Raw genomic sequence first — 17,437 nt, 5'->3', positions numbered from 1 at the left:
CAGCATCAACTTGTATATGAAAGAGCTTACATCACATGCTAGTAATTTTGCCCCTCAGATGATCTGAGCCTGTACCACAATAATGTATATTGCCTTGTTAATTAAACCTGCTACATTTAACCACATTTAGTTTCCCCCATATAGCTGATGTCATGTTAATGATTCCATTTAATTCTTCATTGCTGCTTTTCTCCACCAGGTGGCAACAATTACCAACAAAGAGAACAAAAGCTAAGGACCAAATATTGTGCGAAAAGGATGGTGCTAGATCTTTTAGCCAGAAAAGATTGCCGTGCTATTCCACTGTTGTCTTCCAAATGACTTTTTTGTGGCAGGAGGAAAAAAGAGAAAATTGCTTTAACTTCTTTTGAGTGAAGCTTGATGATTATATGATAAAGCACCCCAAATTGTGCAGATTTCTTTTTGCTTCAGCAGTAAAAGCTTGGCTACACCTGAAGGTAGTAAAATGAATATGTATACTGGTTTTCCTAAAAAATGTTTTAAAACCTGAAGTTATGTTAAAATATTGACCATACGCTGTAAAATCTGAAATATCCAATATAAAGATCCAAAGTCAATATTAAGGCAATATTTTATTAAGTTAACTGATGATTAAAAAATAGTTACAAACTTCAGAGAGCTATTCAGAGAGAATGGGTTGAAACCCAGAAGAGTTCTTGGAAGCTTAAAAGCGTACAACTATTTTGTAAATCTTTAATTGGACTAATAAATATATTGCCTCAGTGAGGACTTAACTCCTGCCCTCCCCGCTTCTCAGCATAGTTACTTTTTAAGAAACTTGGTTTCTATACCTCAGGCTTTTTTATTTTATATTGATACCTCAATCCACAGTATCTATATTCTATTGTTTTTTACCATGTATACAATACAGATCCATTCTATCATTGTATTTCAGGACCTAATGACTTGTAATTAGAAATGTTTGGATTTTCAGTGCTATACTTGAGAAACTTGTGACATATGTTTGATATCACAAAAAATGAAGTTTTTCATGAAAACATTAGTTTTTTAAAAATATGTAAACATTACCCTGGTTTAGAAAATAATGGGTAGTTGATCTAAGTGGCTGCTTTTCACATCTGTGTTATAACTGTACAAATGTTTCTTTGTCTATCCAAATAAGGAAATCACAGCCCAGTCTGAAAAGTTAGGATTGCCTAAATTCAGTCAATGGGCTTAAGCTCACCTAAATAACTGTATGATTGGGCTAGGAAGCTGTCCTGAGAGAGGTTAGATTTACCATCCCACTAAATCTGCCGCAGAACAAGGACCTTGCGGCTTGCCAGTGTTTTTTGTTGTGAGGACTGAGAGAATCATGTCCCTGCTGGTTATTCTTCAGTCATCATGTGGATTGTTGCTGCTTCGTTGTTCAGTGGCTTCCGACTCTTTGTGATACAAAGGTCATCATTTCACCAAGACTTTCTGAGTAACTGCTTGTCTGAGTTCTTATAGGCTTGTGCTTGTCTCATGAATGATGGTATCTAGCCATCTCGTCTTCTGTCAGCCTTTTTTTCCTATTTTCTTCTATGTTTCCAAGCATTGGGGTCTTTTCCAAAGACTCTTGCTTCTGCATTGTGTGTCCAAAATGTTTAAGATTTATTTATTTATTTGACATATATAGCCGTCTGTATTGTAATCACAATCCTGGGTGGCTCACCAGACCATAAAAACAGCCCCCCCACCAACAATCACAATAAAAACTCATGGTACCTGAACAATCATCTCCCACATATCAACATACCATCCTGCTGGACTCCAACCTCCCCTTCCCCCAACACTTTAGCTTCTTTATTAGTCCTTCCAGCAATCAGTCTTGTTTGATCTTACCCATTAAGGAATTGCTTGTTCTTCCTGCAGTCCTAGATGTTCTCAAAAATTGTTTCCAGCACAACAATTCAAGGGCATCAACTTTTCTTCACTCAGTTTTTCTAATGGTGGCACTTTCACAGCTATTTGTTACAGTCAGGGAAACCATGGCCTTGACAAACATACATTTATTGTTGATGTGATGTCTCTGCACTTTAACATTTTAGATAAGGAAAAACATCCAGAGGCTAAGTTTACACATTATATTAAGTCATAATTTGGTGTGCTGCTGTAGTTTGTTTTTTGGCTTAGCAGGATGTGTGAGCCCAGCTGTTACGTTTTATTATTTTGTATGAATCTGGCCACTATGGCTCATTCGACAAACTGTGGTTAAAAATTGCAGCTTAACACAAAATCTGGACCCAGTCTTTCTTTTTAAATCGATAACTGCTCTTGGAAATATAGAGACTGTATTCACACAAGATGCTTAACCCTAAAGCTTGGGGCTTAGTTAATGAAAGATGGGAGTTAATATAATATGATTGATGTGTTTACATCACATGCTATGCTCATATAAACCATAGTATGGCTTAACACAATGGCCTCTTTCACACACTTGCTAAGACAGTGAGGGAGTTTCCACCCCATTTTTGCCTAATCTGGCATATGCAAAGCCAGCTAGTATGTTCTGAACACTTTACTGTTTGGCTGTCAAAGTAGAATTGGGCAGCAAAATCAGTAGAAAGCAGTTACTAGGGTCTCTGACAAAAGGAACATAGTGGACATGCTCAGTTGTTGAATGCCACCACCTATTCAATATTCATTGCAAGGCAACAAATTGTAAACAGTATTCATATTTTCTAGTTTGACATCTGCCACAGAGATGAGTTATTTGATCTGTTTAATTTCTGTAACAGAAGAAGGGGATAAGATCCTTATTTCTCAGGACAATGGGTTTTGGAAACGGTAAATAATTCTGAACCAGTCAGCTTATCGACAATGCAGCAATATCTATTTTGTTACAGTTAGAATTCACTGTCACACTAAGCTTACAAAGTTCCACATCTCCAGTTACCACAATACTTCTCTGCAACATAATCTGAGTTCTCTCAGGAGACCGTGATTGGAAGAGGGGATGTATTGTTTTCCATTTTCCTTTTGAAATGAGGGAGGTGGCTTTTCTTTCCCACAGTGGACTAAGTTGAACTGTCAGAGGTGCACAATGAATCAGCATTCATTGATTCGGTCAATAAATAATGAAACATGTGCTTGGCAAAGGAAATATATGTTTCATCTCCAGAAATTATCTGCCTTGGCTTCACCAGGTCCTATTCTGACTGTCTTCCTTGGGCTCCCTCTCCAGTTACATCTACAGAGATCCTGATCCCCCTTCTCCCAGTGAAGTTCTTAATCCTTGAGCGATTGCAAACATCATGCTCCTATCTGGGTACACTCCCTTGATTTTATCTAAGCAGACTTCCTTCCAAGAATAACTGCATTGGATTGAAGGGGATGAGCATTCAATCATCAAGAGTTATGTGTCTTCTTTGAGAAAGAGAAACCACCCTGCAGATATTTTAAACTAAAATTCTACTTAACGAATTATGGAAGCTGTCTGGAAGGCACCAGATTGTGAAAAAGCAGTGTACAGATTTTTGGTGTTGAATCAAAGCATTCTGAGGCAAAGTGACACTCCCATACCTTGAGAAAAAGCCTTACTTAGATGTGGGTTAAGCAATTCCATGGCAGCGCTGCATTTTTTGATTCCCATGAAATAACCTACTTTTAGCTCTTTTTGTATTCTTTGAGGAAATAATAAGCAATCCAGGTATATAGTACAGTTTGATTGCTGCAGTGAATTTGTATGGGATGCTATTTTTTATTGCTATTGCATGTAAACTGCGTGGAGCCACACAGTGTTCACCAGCAGATTTTCAGAATGACAAAAAAGCCACGGTCTGCTAACCCTCTTCCAGTGAATTCTGTTCAGCTCCAGAAGGATGCAGAGATTTTACAACTCTTTGTGAGAGTGAAGGCTGTTGCACAATCAGTAGACCCTCTCTGTGAGTCCTAGCAAGGTTAGAGGCAAATAGCCTGAAGCCAATCTAACCATTACCATAACAAGGGAGGCTTCCTCCCCCTCAGGAAGAGGAGGGCTTAAACCCATGGCAGCAGGCCAGCAAGAGAAAGAGACCCAAAGTTTAAACCCCAAATTCAGTATAAATTGGGTTTGAATTTTATATTGGGCAGTCCCTGGAATTCTTAACAGCTTCTGTTGTTCTTGCAATAACCTTAGTTACCAGAGACCTGTGTCCTTGACTCTTTGTCTACACAGTTTCCCATTCTAATATCAGCAGTCAGAAAAACCAACACATTGGTCAGTTCCCTGGTTTAATCTGTCACCATTCTTTACTCAAAGATGCCATTTAAAAAGCAGAGTGACCTAGTCATTCTACTCAACAGGTCAATAAATCTTGACCTTTTATCAGTCTTGTAAAGGTAAATGTTGACCAGTGGAGCAACTTCTCTGTTGTTTAAGACTAACAACTTTTGCTTCTCTGGTTTTTCTTGTTAGTAAATCATATAGTTCAGCACAACATTCTTACCCTTTCTGCCTTATTCTGAACTGTATGCCTGTAGAATCATCTAACTGAATTCTATACTTTGCATTTCATGACTTTTTGAGTTTGATTGTTTTACAGAAAGCAAATCTCTTAGTGCCCACATATGGCTATTATTCAGTATGCATAATCTGCCAGTGCAGCATCATACTGTTTGTTTGCTTGTTTGTAAAATTTATAAGGCAGCTCAACACACAGTGACTGGATGGCATACAAGTTAAAAACAAAACTCAGTACAATAAAACTGATTTTAAAATGGCAATAACCAGGGAATCAACATACCCTCACACATTAATACAATCTCATTCAGGTGGACACCCACCACCACCACTAACCTAGAGTCTTGGGAAAAAGCCAGTTCTATGTGGCCTGTTTGAAGGACAGTATCATTAAGGCAATTCAACCCTCTGGGGAGATACTGTTCCAGAGAACAAGCACCACAACAGAGAAGGCATGCCTCCTGGGTCCCATTAGATGGGGTGTCAATCTTGTCCATTCTGCTGGATCTTATTGGACAGAAAGAATGGGAGAGACAGCCCCTAAGAAAATCAGGCCCTATGCCATGAAGAGCTTTAGAGGTAACACCCAGCACCTTGAATTGCACCTGGAAGCTTACTGGTAACAGTTCAACTTGTACAGCAGAGGTGTTACATGGGCATAGTGAGGGACACCCAACTCCTGCATTGCTGCATTCTGGACCAGCTACAGCTTCTGAGTGGTCTTCAAGGGACAGCGCCTTATAAGGTTCATTGCAATAGTCCACACACAAGGTGATTAAGGCACAAGTGACTATAGATTCATACATCAGGGGAAGTCTAAAAAAGCTTAAGCTGCCACCTCCCTTTATTCAATCCTTCCAGATGAGTAGAACTTCATCTCTCATTAGCAACATGGGCTGGGAATTGTGAGAATTTTAGTTTGTATCTGGAGGTCTGGGAAGGCTCTATTGGCTTTCCTTAGGATAATAGAGTTGGAAGGGATCTTTTAGGCCATTGAGTCCAACCCCGTGTCTGCAGGAATCCAGATTAAAGCATCCCAGACAGACAGCTGCCTGACCTCCACCTGAATATATCCAGTGAAAGGGAACCCACCACTTCTCTGTGTAATCTGTTCCACTGTAAAACTGCTCAGTTAGGATTTTTCCCCCCTAACATTTAAGCAGAATCTGACTTCCAGTAATTCCATATCCTGGACTTCGAGCGTGATAGAGGAAAAAGTCCTGATTTTCTTTGTGACATCTTTTGAAATATTTGATGAATGCTATCATGACCTCTGTCAGATTTATCCAAGCCAAACATGCCCAGCTCCTCCAGTTTCTCTCTATAGGATTTGCTTTCTGATCTCCTGATCATCCCTGTGATTGTTTTATGTGCTTGGCTGCCATTTTATATTAGTTATTTATATGCTGTATTGTTGTTGTGTGGCTTTTTTTCTTTGACTGACTGACTTATAAATTTACTTTATGCTGTTCGCTGTCCAGAGTGGTTGAGTTGGGCAGCCTTATAAATCAATAAAACAAACAGACAAATTCCCTTTCTCTGTTCCAGTTTCCCTGTTAGCCAGAACAGGACAGAGTAATTTTTGTATCTGACCAATACAAAATAAAGTTCAATGATTACTTCTTGTGATTTGGAAACTAAACTTCTGTGGTCACAGGCGAAAGCAGCATTTTGTCTTTTCTGCAGCCACATCACATGGCCAACTCTTATTTAGTTTATAATCATCTGCTATTCCAAGATTTTTTATCACAAATACAATTGCCAATTTGGGTATTCCCCATTCTACACTTGTGTATTCAGATTTTTTTTTTTAAGTGAAGAACTTTGCATTTCTCTAAATTAAATTTCATTTTATTATTTTCCCTAATTTATCAAATTCATTTTGGACTTCATTTTTGTTTTCTAGGTTGTTAGGAAAAAAAACTCTAGGAAATCTTTCAGTGACTCCTTATCAAACTGGGATGCCATAAGAGGAGCACTCTTTCAGTATAATTTTCAAGCCAGATGTGTATCCAGTTAACTATAATGCCAGTCAGTCCACACTTAATTAGTTTGCTAATCAGAATGTCATGGTGTACTTTGTTAAACACTTTCTGGAAATCAAGCGATAATCTTTCAATAGCTTTCCCACAATTTTCTAATCAGTTACCTGATCAAAAACTGAGATAAAGTTTATATTGGCGTGATGTGTTCTTGACAAATTCATGCTGACTTCTGATAACCACATCCTTTTCAAAGTGCTTACAGACCAATCTCTCCATGATCTGCTGTGGGATCTTCTTAAGGTTTTGGCGTCAGGCTAACCTGGGTCTAGGTTCCTGGATCCTCCTTTTATCCCTTTTTTAATCTTTGCCCTCTTCCAGTCAGGTGGCACTTCATGAGTTCAGCCATACCATCTGCAAGTACCTGTTTGTTAATTGTTTATTTCTTTGCTAATTGTTTTGTTATTTATTTCTTTGCTAATTGTTTTGTTAATTATTTCTAGCCAACTGCTAAAATGACATCTGTGTTTTTAAAAAAAAAAATGGGAGAATTCCCACAGAAGTGAAGAAGTAATTCAACTACTTGTCTGTCTAGAAAGTTAGCAAATATCTGTAAAAAGATGACAGATATTCTGGGGTAAAGGCAAATTAAAAATGAAATCCCACATTGCAGACCGGATTTATACTTAGGAAAAGTACAGGTAATCCTCGCTTAATGACCATAATCAGGACTGGCAACTCCATTGCTAAGTGAATGGTTGTTAAGGGAAACATTAGGCGATTGCATCCAATTTACAACATCAGTTCCACTCCGGTCATTAAGTGAATCACCTACAGTCATTAATTGCAACATCACATAACTGTGACTTGCAACTTACTGCCGGTTTTTCCACTGACTTTGCTTGTCAGAAGCTGGCTTGCAAAAGGAATCACATGACCGCAGGACACTGTGACCATAGTAAATGTGTGCTGGTTGCCAAGCACCTGAATTGTGATCACATGACCCTGGGAATGCTGCTACTGTCATAAGTGCGAGGACCAGTCGTAAAACTACTTTTTCAGCACTGTCGTAAGTTCAAATGGTCTCTAAACAGGGCAGTAGTTCCACTGGGACATCAGAATATTGGATAGACAGCTTCCATGCAGAGTCAGTGACAGCATTTTATCCTTGGACTGTTTGCAGCACCCCACTACTTCTTGTCCTGGGTACTTAGGCATCTGAAAAAGGGAATAAGTGATGTGCAGCCATAATAAGTTGCTTTATTCCAGACAAGAAGTCATATATATGCAGGATATCTGCCTATTGCAGATTGTAAGAATGTGTGTGTGTGAGAGAGACAGAGGGAAAGAGGGTGCACTCCAAGGATTAAATCCTAGGTCTTTCTCTCCTGTTCTTTCAAATCAACAGACTTTTTATGTGTTTTTCTGACCTTGAGAATCAGAAATATCTATTCCACATTTACTTAACAATTCTGACTGCCCCGAGAATTGTTGCTTCCTGTCTCACAGTTCAGCCCTTCTCCCACCGCAGCCAGGATCCTCTAACAGAAGAGTGGACACCTCAGCAGACACTGCCCCACATCTTCTAAAATCACAAAACCTTCCTTGGTTTGAAGATCTACGTGCATACAAATTAGCCATACTTTTAAATCATAAAATAATTGGTATGAGTACCTGTGGCTTCATTATACTTGCTGGACACATGGATGATGTCTTCTCCCTGGAACTGTCATCTGCTACACCTGCAGTATAGCAGGAAGACCCAGCTTTGGACCAAGTCTTGTTTCCATTGGCTTGTGTGGCTTAGAGATGCCTTGGTCCTTTATGCAAATACATCTGTGCTAGAAAGAAGTACTAATAAGAGGTACTATAGCAAGTTATATTTGTATGCAGTAACCTTAGCAAAAGTTTGAATAAGTATTTTCCTGTGCAAATGCTACATGGATAGGATGAGATTAATCTTTCCATAGGGACATATGGGTGGTGCATACATCTGTCTGGCTCTGCAAAGCAGCCACACAAACTTGCAGAAGGTGCAACTATTTTAATAATTTGAAGAGATGGCTTCATTTGTGCTACCACATGTTGCAAAACTCCTCTTTCAAATGCCTTGCACTATCTTGACTAATAGTAACTTGGGGATAAGGCAAATAGTGTTGAGATGAAGCCCATGGCTGCCAAAATTAAATGTCCAGGGTTACAGAATTTGGGCTGCAAAAATCTGTTAAAGAATATTTTGTATCTCCAGTGTGTACTCTGACTGAATGGAACTGTGAAAGGATTTCAGGGTATATATTATAAAAAAGACATCTAACCACGGTAGGAGACTAAAACCAGTTCATAGTAAATTCTCAATACCGAGAGGGGCCTTCGTTCCATCTGCGTTGCAGAAAACTCTGAAATAAAATATGGAAATGGGAGGAAGTCCATCTTCTGTCCTCAAGGGAAAGGCTGGGAAGTATCTGGGAACTGCAGCAAAGGCTGGTAAAAACACACACTAAATAAATAAGGCTGGACTTTATTTATCAGGTCCCAAATGTCCCACTTTCTGTAGCATTCATTATTTGATTTTTTTTTTTAAATCACAGCTTTCCAAGAGCTCAAAAGAGGATTATCAGCCTGTTGCTCGCATTTCCTTGAATTGTTTTGCCTATGAAATGTCCATGCATTTTCTTTCCCCCTGCTTCTTAATGTAGACATGACATTTTGTAATTAAACTTTATAGTGGTGGTCTTGCAATTTGTCATTACAATCTTTTTGTCAGCTTAGAACAGGGCTGGACAATCTGAAACCCTCCATCCCTCCAAAAGTTGCTGCTCAGAAATTCTTAATGTGACCAAAAGGGAACATGATTAAGTTCATGTGCAGCAATCATATTAACTGCTTTTAACTGATTTAAATAGAATTCTATTTTCATATTTTTCTGGCCACACCCTCTCAGTCTTAGCCCTACCCCAGCATGCCCCTTAAAGGAACATGAGGCTTTCAGCCTGAGAAAGACTGCGTTGGGGATTCAAATATTGTTTCTCAACCTTGGCAATTTTAAGATGTGTGGACTTCAACTCCCAGAATTCCCCAGCCAGCCATGCTGATCTAGATCATATAGTCTGGGAGTATGCTGTTGCAAAAGAGATAGTTCTATCAAACAACCTTGTTTGTTTGCTTGGGACTTTGAGCAAACAAGACTTGCCCCTTTTATATTTGCGTTCTTATACCGAGAGCCCTTCTGTTGCTCATCCCTGCGGCTTTCCTTTCCTAGCTAGCGCTCGGTTCCCAGAAAGAGCAGCCTTTGCTAAAGCCCTGATGCCGCAGACTCAAGTTACAGGGAAAGGAGTGGCCCTATGCAAATGAAAGAGGCCCTTTGAAAAACAAAAGCACCTGACAGGCCTGGGAAGTTAAATGTAAAGTTCAGAGGATGGAATTCCCGCCCAGGATACAAACCTACCTGTCCTCGCCACTCTTTCACTGCTCCAGGACACCTGAGGGATGCAACCTAGAGAAAGAGAAGCTGCCGCTGTGCGTGGGAAACAGTGCTTGACCCATGCGGGGCTCTTAGGTCTTCTTGATCCTCGGGTGCCACGGTCACCCGAAAGTTGCTGGGTTGGTTTTTTGGTTCAGCTGCTTTAAAAAAGAAACCAATATCCAACTGCAACATTTTGTGCTTCAACTCATACCCCCTTTTCAAAAGAGGAAGCCGAAGGGTGTCCCTTCCGGCTCCTCAAGCGATGCCGCCCCAGGAGCTATTGGATTACTCGCCCACCTTGCGAAGAAGCAGCTGCCCCAGCAGAGGCAGCGGCTCAGAGCTGGGCATCAAGTGTGTCCTCATCGGGGATGGAGCGGTGGGCAAAACCAGCCTGATCGTCAGCTACACGACAAACGGATACCCGGACCAGTACCAACCAACTGCCCTGGACACCTTCTCAGGTAGGCAAAGCAGAAATCTGAGTCTGTCGAGGCAGGTCAGAGGTCTTTTGCTCTGGGTGGCTTCTCCTTGGTTTAGCCCAGTGTTTTTCGAAAAGATACAGCAATTAATATAATGGGATGACCCATCCATTATTGATTTCAGTGGTGCTTATTTGCCAAAAAGTGTGCTCGTAGGTTCCGTTCTGTTTTATTTTCGCGGCACAGCCACTGTGGAGAAAAATGAACAGCAATTTAGCAGGTGACTTTTTCTCAAGAGGCTGATAGTTATTTGAAAAATATCCCTTTTATATGGGAACCTTGTAATGAGAAAAAGGAAGAAAGGCAAATCCCTCTGTAATCTTTATGTCAAACAAAAGTTTTTGATCCTTTCTTATTTATTAAGTGTTGAGCTGGAACAGGAGAAATGACAGAGGACTATTGTCAACAAGTTTTCTCATGCTTTGTGAAAAACCAAATGTCTAATCAAATGGGAAGTAACTGATCTTTATTCTTGTAAGTTTCATTCCTGGTACAGTTTTATGCATGTCTGCTCCAAAGTCAATCTTGTTGAGGTCAATGTGGCATTCCTAGGTAAACGTGTATAGAATTGCAATCTACCGTCTTGAAATTTAGTGGTATTATGTATCCTGCAGAGTCCCATCTTAATACTGAAGTATTTCATAACCCTGAGAAGTTCTCAAGAAAGAAACTATTATAGACACATCTTGAACTCAAAAAGAGGTTACAAAGGAAAATATTTTAGCCTTTCACCTGAAACCTGGGTGGTAACACTCTCACTCACCTAGCAGTGCAAGACATCTAGTCTGCTTGACTTGTTTGAGGCGTCCTTAATTGCTAAAGTAAAGCTGAGAGAGCATTACCTTTAAATTGTTTTTCCAGTTAAAGTATAGGAAAGAGCAGATAATTGTATGCCATTTGAAAGTGTGTCAGTAATTCATTTATAAGGATGAAACTCCAAAAGCACATGGGGGTTGATTATCCCAAGTATCAGCTTCCTACACTCCAGATCATGTAGCACAAGACTAAACTGGAAGTGCAGGAAGGATGACTGTAGATTACCCCTCCCCCCCAAGAAGGTATACATTCAGTTGACTAGCTAAGCTTAGCAATTGACAAACCAGCCGAGCTCCAGCATTGCAATTCTGTGCATGCCTACTCAAAAGTAAATCCCATTAAGATCAATGAGAGTTCCTCCCTAGAAAGTATGTATAGGATGGCTGTCTAAACAAACTTTTATAGCAGTTATAGAATAAGGTGGTGCTAGATTTTTGTGAGCTAGGGTAGATAATCCATCTGATTCATTCTTTTATTATTTCCAGTTTATCTAGTGTCTGACTGATTATGTGCCATCGAGACAGTGTCAACTTAGTGACTACATAGATAGTTCTTCTGCAAAATGATCTAATGATTATTATGGGCATCTATAATCTATACCTCTATCTATTCATCTTGTACAAATACTGTAGTATATATCTTTTTTAAAAATGGCTTTTGAGATAAAGATTTCTCAACTGATTTCACTTCTGTTTATGTTTTTAATCTTGAAAATTATGTTGAATCAATGATTCTAGATACCGGGTCCACATTTAAAAATAAATAGAACATGCAACATTGAAAACAATAGAACATCTGCTTGCATTAGAAGAGTCATCTCCTAGAATGCCAAAGTTCTCATCTCCCAGTCTATCATGTGAGGGTGACTGGCTGTCAGCAATCTCTTAATGCTCCTGGAAGCCTGTTAGTCAAAGCATCCCACTCTCTGTAGAGTTTCTGTTATTTGGTCTGAATATAACCTTGTAAGGAGGGAAATAGGAAGTGCAGTTAGAACCAGCTGAGACAGTTTCTGTTCTTGATATTTTCTGTACGTTGCTATTGTTTCCTCTCTAACCTGGTGCCTTCCACATGGGTTTGCTCATCTTTCAGAATTCCCAGCTAGCACCGTCATTAGAGAAGGGTTAAGAGTACTTAACTCTTGGGATTAAGGAATGTGGAGTTATTTGTGGTACAGTACAGAATATAGCTAAGGGTGTTAGATGAAAATGAGCATATTGGAATTTTGGAATTTATTTTTTACTTTTAAGTAATTATCACTCAAAAGCCAAGAAGGATTTGAAATATATATGGGCTCTCAGAATGTGTCCGAAATTTCAGAGGAAGAGAGGCCAGCCATCTCCAACCTGGTGCCTTCCAGATATATTGAACTTCAGCAAAAGGCACAGCAAAAGGAACTGCTGTAATAAAATGGCAGTGAACTGGAGCTCCATGAAACCCCAATCTGAATTTCATTTTTGCCATGAGCTCACTATATGACTTCCTTATACTCAGTCCATCTTCCCATCTGTAGCATAGGATCCTAAAGCTATATTGACCATCTTGCAGCATTTGTTGTAAGGGTTATTCATAACATGTATTCATAGAATCGTGCAATGAAAGAGTTGGAAGAGAAGTTGAGATCACTTACTCCAACATCCTGCCCAGTGTAAAATTGCATCTGAACCCTCTGAAGTGCCTGAACTCCTTTCACAAATGTAAGAGCCCTCAAATTTGGCCTTTTGACATTTGGGGTTGGTTAAGAAGCAAAATAGGTTTCTTAACCCTTCCAGAAGCTTAAAGCAGGCTCAATTTGGGTTCTAGCCCCATCCACTTTTGGAGTGTCTTGCTTAATTCTAGTTTGTTAATGACAATAATAACCTGGATCAGACTAAGTCATAAACTAGTTTATAAGTGACAATGACTGGATTAGCACACAGTATATGAACACAATTGCTGCCTCTGTTAAGCCAGCCTGCTCCAACCTGATACCTTGAATTCTCAAAGTTATAGTCCTAATATACGTGGAGAGGACCAGGTTGGGGCAGGCTGAAAGTGATATGTCTGCTGTTTTAATCTAGAAACTTGATGTGGCCTGTATTCCCAAGTAAACTAACTATGTGCAAACCAAGAGACAGTCTGTGATTCAGTGAACTATGGCTTGAATTTTATATTATAGTATATCGTTTAAGTTTCTATTACAGGGATCTGTACTTTTCCTTAGATCAGTCTTTTCTTAGCAAGTGTTCTCTATATGTTCTCCTTTCCTAAACAATGCTACAAGAGTAATATTGGATCTACTCTTTTGAAAATTCCTTAAAAATGTACCCTAGTAGAATGAGAGTCTGAGCCCTCCAGATACAACTCCCAACAACCCCAAGTGAGAAGGCCAATAGTGAGAGTTGCTGGAAGCTGTACTTGAACAACATCTGGAACTGGAAGGCCAGATGTTCCCCTCCCTGCTTTGATTAAGGCCAAGTATTGAATGCCAGAAAGACCATGCTGTCTGTGCCTTTTCTTCTGTTTCCAGGACAGCAGATCTCTAACCTTTGGGGGACCAGGCGAGGACTACTCCTGATGAGGGACCACTACTGGTTGCAGTTTTCCTTATCTGCAACTTGCTGTAGATCAGTGTTTCTCAACCTTGGCAGTTCTAAGAAGTCTACACATCTTAGAGTTGCTAAGGTTGAGAAACACTGCTTTACATGATATGACTTCCCCAGAACAATTTCCAAAGATGCTTGTTTGTTTTCAGCACTTCTCCAAGGACTCCAAGCACCAGGATACAATGCAGTCTTATCTTTCTCTTTTTTCATCTTCTTATAGCAGCAACCCTGAAAGATAGACCTCTCTAGGGCCGCCCAATGAGCTTTCATAGATTTGATCCTTGGATGTTACATCCACATCTAGCCCAGTCAGTGGGCTTCAGTAGACTGGAGTGCTTCAAACAGAATCCATACAGTCACTCTCATTTGTTTTCCTTGCCATTTTAGTTCAACGAAATGAGGGAATGTTAATTGTTTTCTAGTTTATGAACAGGCTGAATCCAGCCACACATCCAAATCTCAGCAGCTATAATTGGAACCCTAATCTGTTTTAGAATAATCTCACACAGGGTTTTCCACCCAATGAAATTGCACTAAACATTTGCTTTTATGTCTTGTGTGTTGGTGAGGACATCCTCTTAAGGCTGAGCTTCTTTGGAGGAAATATCATATTTTCCTAGCCTCAAAACTTAGTATTTGGCATCATTTACCAAATAGCATATTATCTAATATATTGTTTACAATTGACTATGCCCCTGGAGTAAAACAGGGCTAACATTTGCTGGAAAGTTTTTCTCTTCAAACATGCAAGGAATGGAATTTTGCTTCACTGTGGTTAGGTTCACATATCACACTAAGCTATGTTTTATGTCAGTGTTGTCCAAACTTGGCCACTTTAAGATGAGTGGACTTCAACTCCCAGAATTCCCCAGCCAGCATGGCTGGCTGGGGAATTCTGGGAGTTGAAGTCCACTCATCTTAAAGTGGCCAAGTTTGGACAACACTGTTTTATGTAATCAGATGGGTTCACATAATAAACTGAACACTCAACTTACCATGTTAGAACTGATTGTGTTGGGTGAACCAAGGTTGTATGAGAGTTAAAAGCAATAATCAGTGCTTGGCTCCAGGCCTGAACTACAAATGCACAATGCAGGTTGGTAAAACAAAGGCAAATATAAATGAATTAATTAAAGAAGTAAAGGCTGAGTAGCCTTGTGGAACTGGTTTAAATGATCACAGGGGAAGCTGTTAGCTCAGGGTCTCTCAAAAGCATGGGATAATCTATCATGATTCATGAGCAAGAATAAGAATGGCATTCCCCAACTTGCTCCTCTCCAGATAGTTGAACTACAATTCTTATCATTGGTAGTCAGTATACTAGCTGGGAATATCAAATTGTTGTCCTGTGCATGCAGAGGTCACTAGCTTGGGCTGATATGGAAGAACAGTAACCTTATGATATTTCAGATAATATTGGAAAGTAACATTTTCCCATGCAAATATTCTGAGATCAGAACTATTGATATTTCACATTGCAAGACAGTTCTGCTCTTGGGGTCAGTAAATATGAGTAAATATTGACTATCACTCACCAAACTATCTTGCTTAACCTGTTTCTTTATTAGACTGAAACTTTCGTGCATCATTTACAGGGGAGGCCAAAGCAAGGTTAAAATGAGACCTACAAATTTGTATGAGAGGGGTGGAGATAAGCTTCCTCATACCAGTCTACTATGCTTATTTGGTGGATCCCTGAAAAGGGGCACAGTTGTGTACCCTAAGTACACAAGAATACTGCTGGATTAGGTCAAGGTCTTATTTAGTCCAATTTTCTGTCACGTGGTGGTATAGCAGATGCATCCAAGAGGGTAATAGCCCTCTTCCACTGAAGTTTGCCAATAACTGGTATTTGAGGTGCTGTCTGTGATTCAGGACATGGTCATCCAGTCTAGTAGCCATTGGTGGCTTGATCCTTTATGAATTCTTCTTGTTATCTTTTAAAACACTTGAAACTGGTAGCATTACATCTGATGGTAAATTCTATAGTTTAACTGTGCCTTGAATGAGCAATTACTTTTATTAATTTCCCCCTATCCAAAGTTTGCTTTAAGTGGATTGTGCCACGTTTTAATATTGTGTAAGAGAAAAATAACTTATCTCACTCTACTTTTTCCATGCGATGCATGTTTTAGATATCTCTGTCATGTCTCCCCATTCTCACTTTTAACTCTAAATGAAAAAGCTGAGGCATTGCAGTTTTTCTTTGGAAGAGTGCTGCCATTTTTGTTCTCCTTCTTACCCTTTCTCTTCCTCTACCATCTTAATCATTTTGTCTATTTATTTGACCTATACCCCATCTTTCTTTTCAAATGTACTCTCAAACTGGATAACAGTAATTAAAAGATAGAATACAAAAAGTTAAGCTTTAAGCCTAACAAGTATTAATATTAAATAATTAAAAGTAAAAAAATAATGATAAAATAGATGCATCTTTATACATTTTCTAATTACATAGAAAATGGGAGCAGAGAGTATATTCTGTGGCCTGTAGATGATGGAGGGGAAGGTCCTCACTTTGTGCCAAATAAATGAGCCTCTCAAGAGCTGGAAAGTCTTCAAAAGGGCCTCTCAACAGGTCTTAATGGCCAGACGGGTTCATCATAAAGTTCTAAGCCATCTAGAGCTTGAAAGTTTAATACCAGCTACTTAAATAATATCTGGTTAACAACTGGCAAAAAGAGCAGACTTTTTAGTACAAATATTATGTGATTCTTGTTCCTTGTACTTATTATTTGCTGCAACTTCCAGGTTGTTTTCAAAGGTAATGCCACAAAGAGCACATTGTGGTAGTCAAGAGTCTTTTTTGAGGTGTAATGACCAGAACTGTGCAAAGTGTAGTCATACCTTATGGCATTATTACAGTATTATACATTATCGGTGTATATTTCACACCGAATATAGTATCAGGCTTTTTGCACACTAATGCTCTGTGCATAGCAACAATTTTATATTCACAATGTGGGTTTGGCAAGTATTTAGAAATGAGACAACAACAGGGAAATGCCCACTATCTTGAAGATCAAGTAAGAATCTGAGCAACTCTTTGACCAGGAACAGGTTAGTCTTCTTTCTTTACGGCTAAGCTTTGACAACAGACGTAATTATCTCCTGGCCTTAACAAAGGTAGGACTTCTTTCACATCTGCTATTTGATGGTTGAGTAGGCACTGTATTCCCTCAATCTATCATTCAATGGAGACTAGACTATATGTACTCATATAGATCGGTGCAGTAATAATTAAATCAGCAAAATGTTTATGTTTTGCAATATATTGTAATAAAACCATGGCTACCCTGGAGTCTAAAAAGTCAGTAAGGACTTTATCTAGTCTTTCACATCCACATTCTGTGATCGAAAAGTGGTACTGTGCTGGCCAAAGACACTTTGCTGTCTAAAGTAAAATCAAGCTAGTTCTCTTTCCATGTCTGCCTTCAACCATCTAATTCCATCCGGACTTGCTTTTTTATATTGCCTGAAGAAGGTTGCTTCACCTTCAGGCTGTGTTTGGCTCCTTTCCATTGTCCAAAGACCACTATTGCATGTCCAACTCTTCACCCCCATGGTTGGTAAAGCAAGGTGCCTTTGTATTTGACTTGTTACATATAGTGGTACCTCGGTTCACGAACGCTTCTGTTCACGAACAATTCGGTTCACAACAGCTCCGT

General features: G+C 39.4%; 1 protein-coding gene across 7 annotated transcripts in view; it reads left to right on the top strand.

Annotated features, from left to right (window-relative positions):
- RHOV (ras homolog family member V) overlaps positions 1–17,437 on the top strand; it is a 32,313-nt gene that overhangs the window by 4,336 nt on the left and 10,540 nt on the right. For 5 of the 7 annotated variants that reach the window (XM_088145476.1, XM_088145475.1, XM_088145474.1 and 2 more), the window contains one exon: positions 200–10,353. In XM_088145476.1, coding sequence (XP_088001602.1) covers positions 10,155–10,353 — 199 coding nt within the window. In that variant the 5' untranslated portion in view covers positions 200–10,154. The remainder of the gene's footprint in view (positions 1–199; positions 10,354–17,437) is intronic. The other 2 variants (XM_088145473.1, XM_088145472.1) reach the window with 2 other exon arrangements.

Source organism: Python bivittatus, unplaced genomic scaffold, assembly GCF_059951505.1.
Source record: "Python bivittatus isolate LINGU-HERP-01145 unplaced genomic scaffold, Pbiv_v1 ctg000480_np1212, whole genome shotgun sequence".
Lineage (NCBI taxonomy): Eukaryota > Metazoa > Chordata > Lepidosauria > Squamata > Pythonidae > Python > Python bivittatus.
Note: the sequence above shows the minus strand (reverse complement) of the source record. Positions and strands in the feature narration are given on the sequence as shown.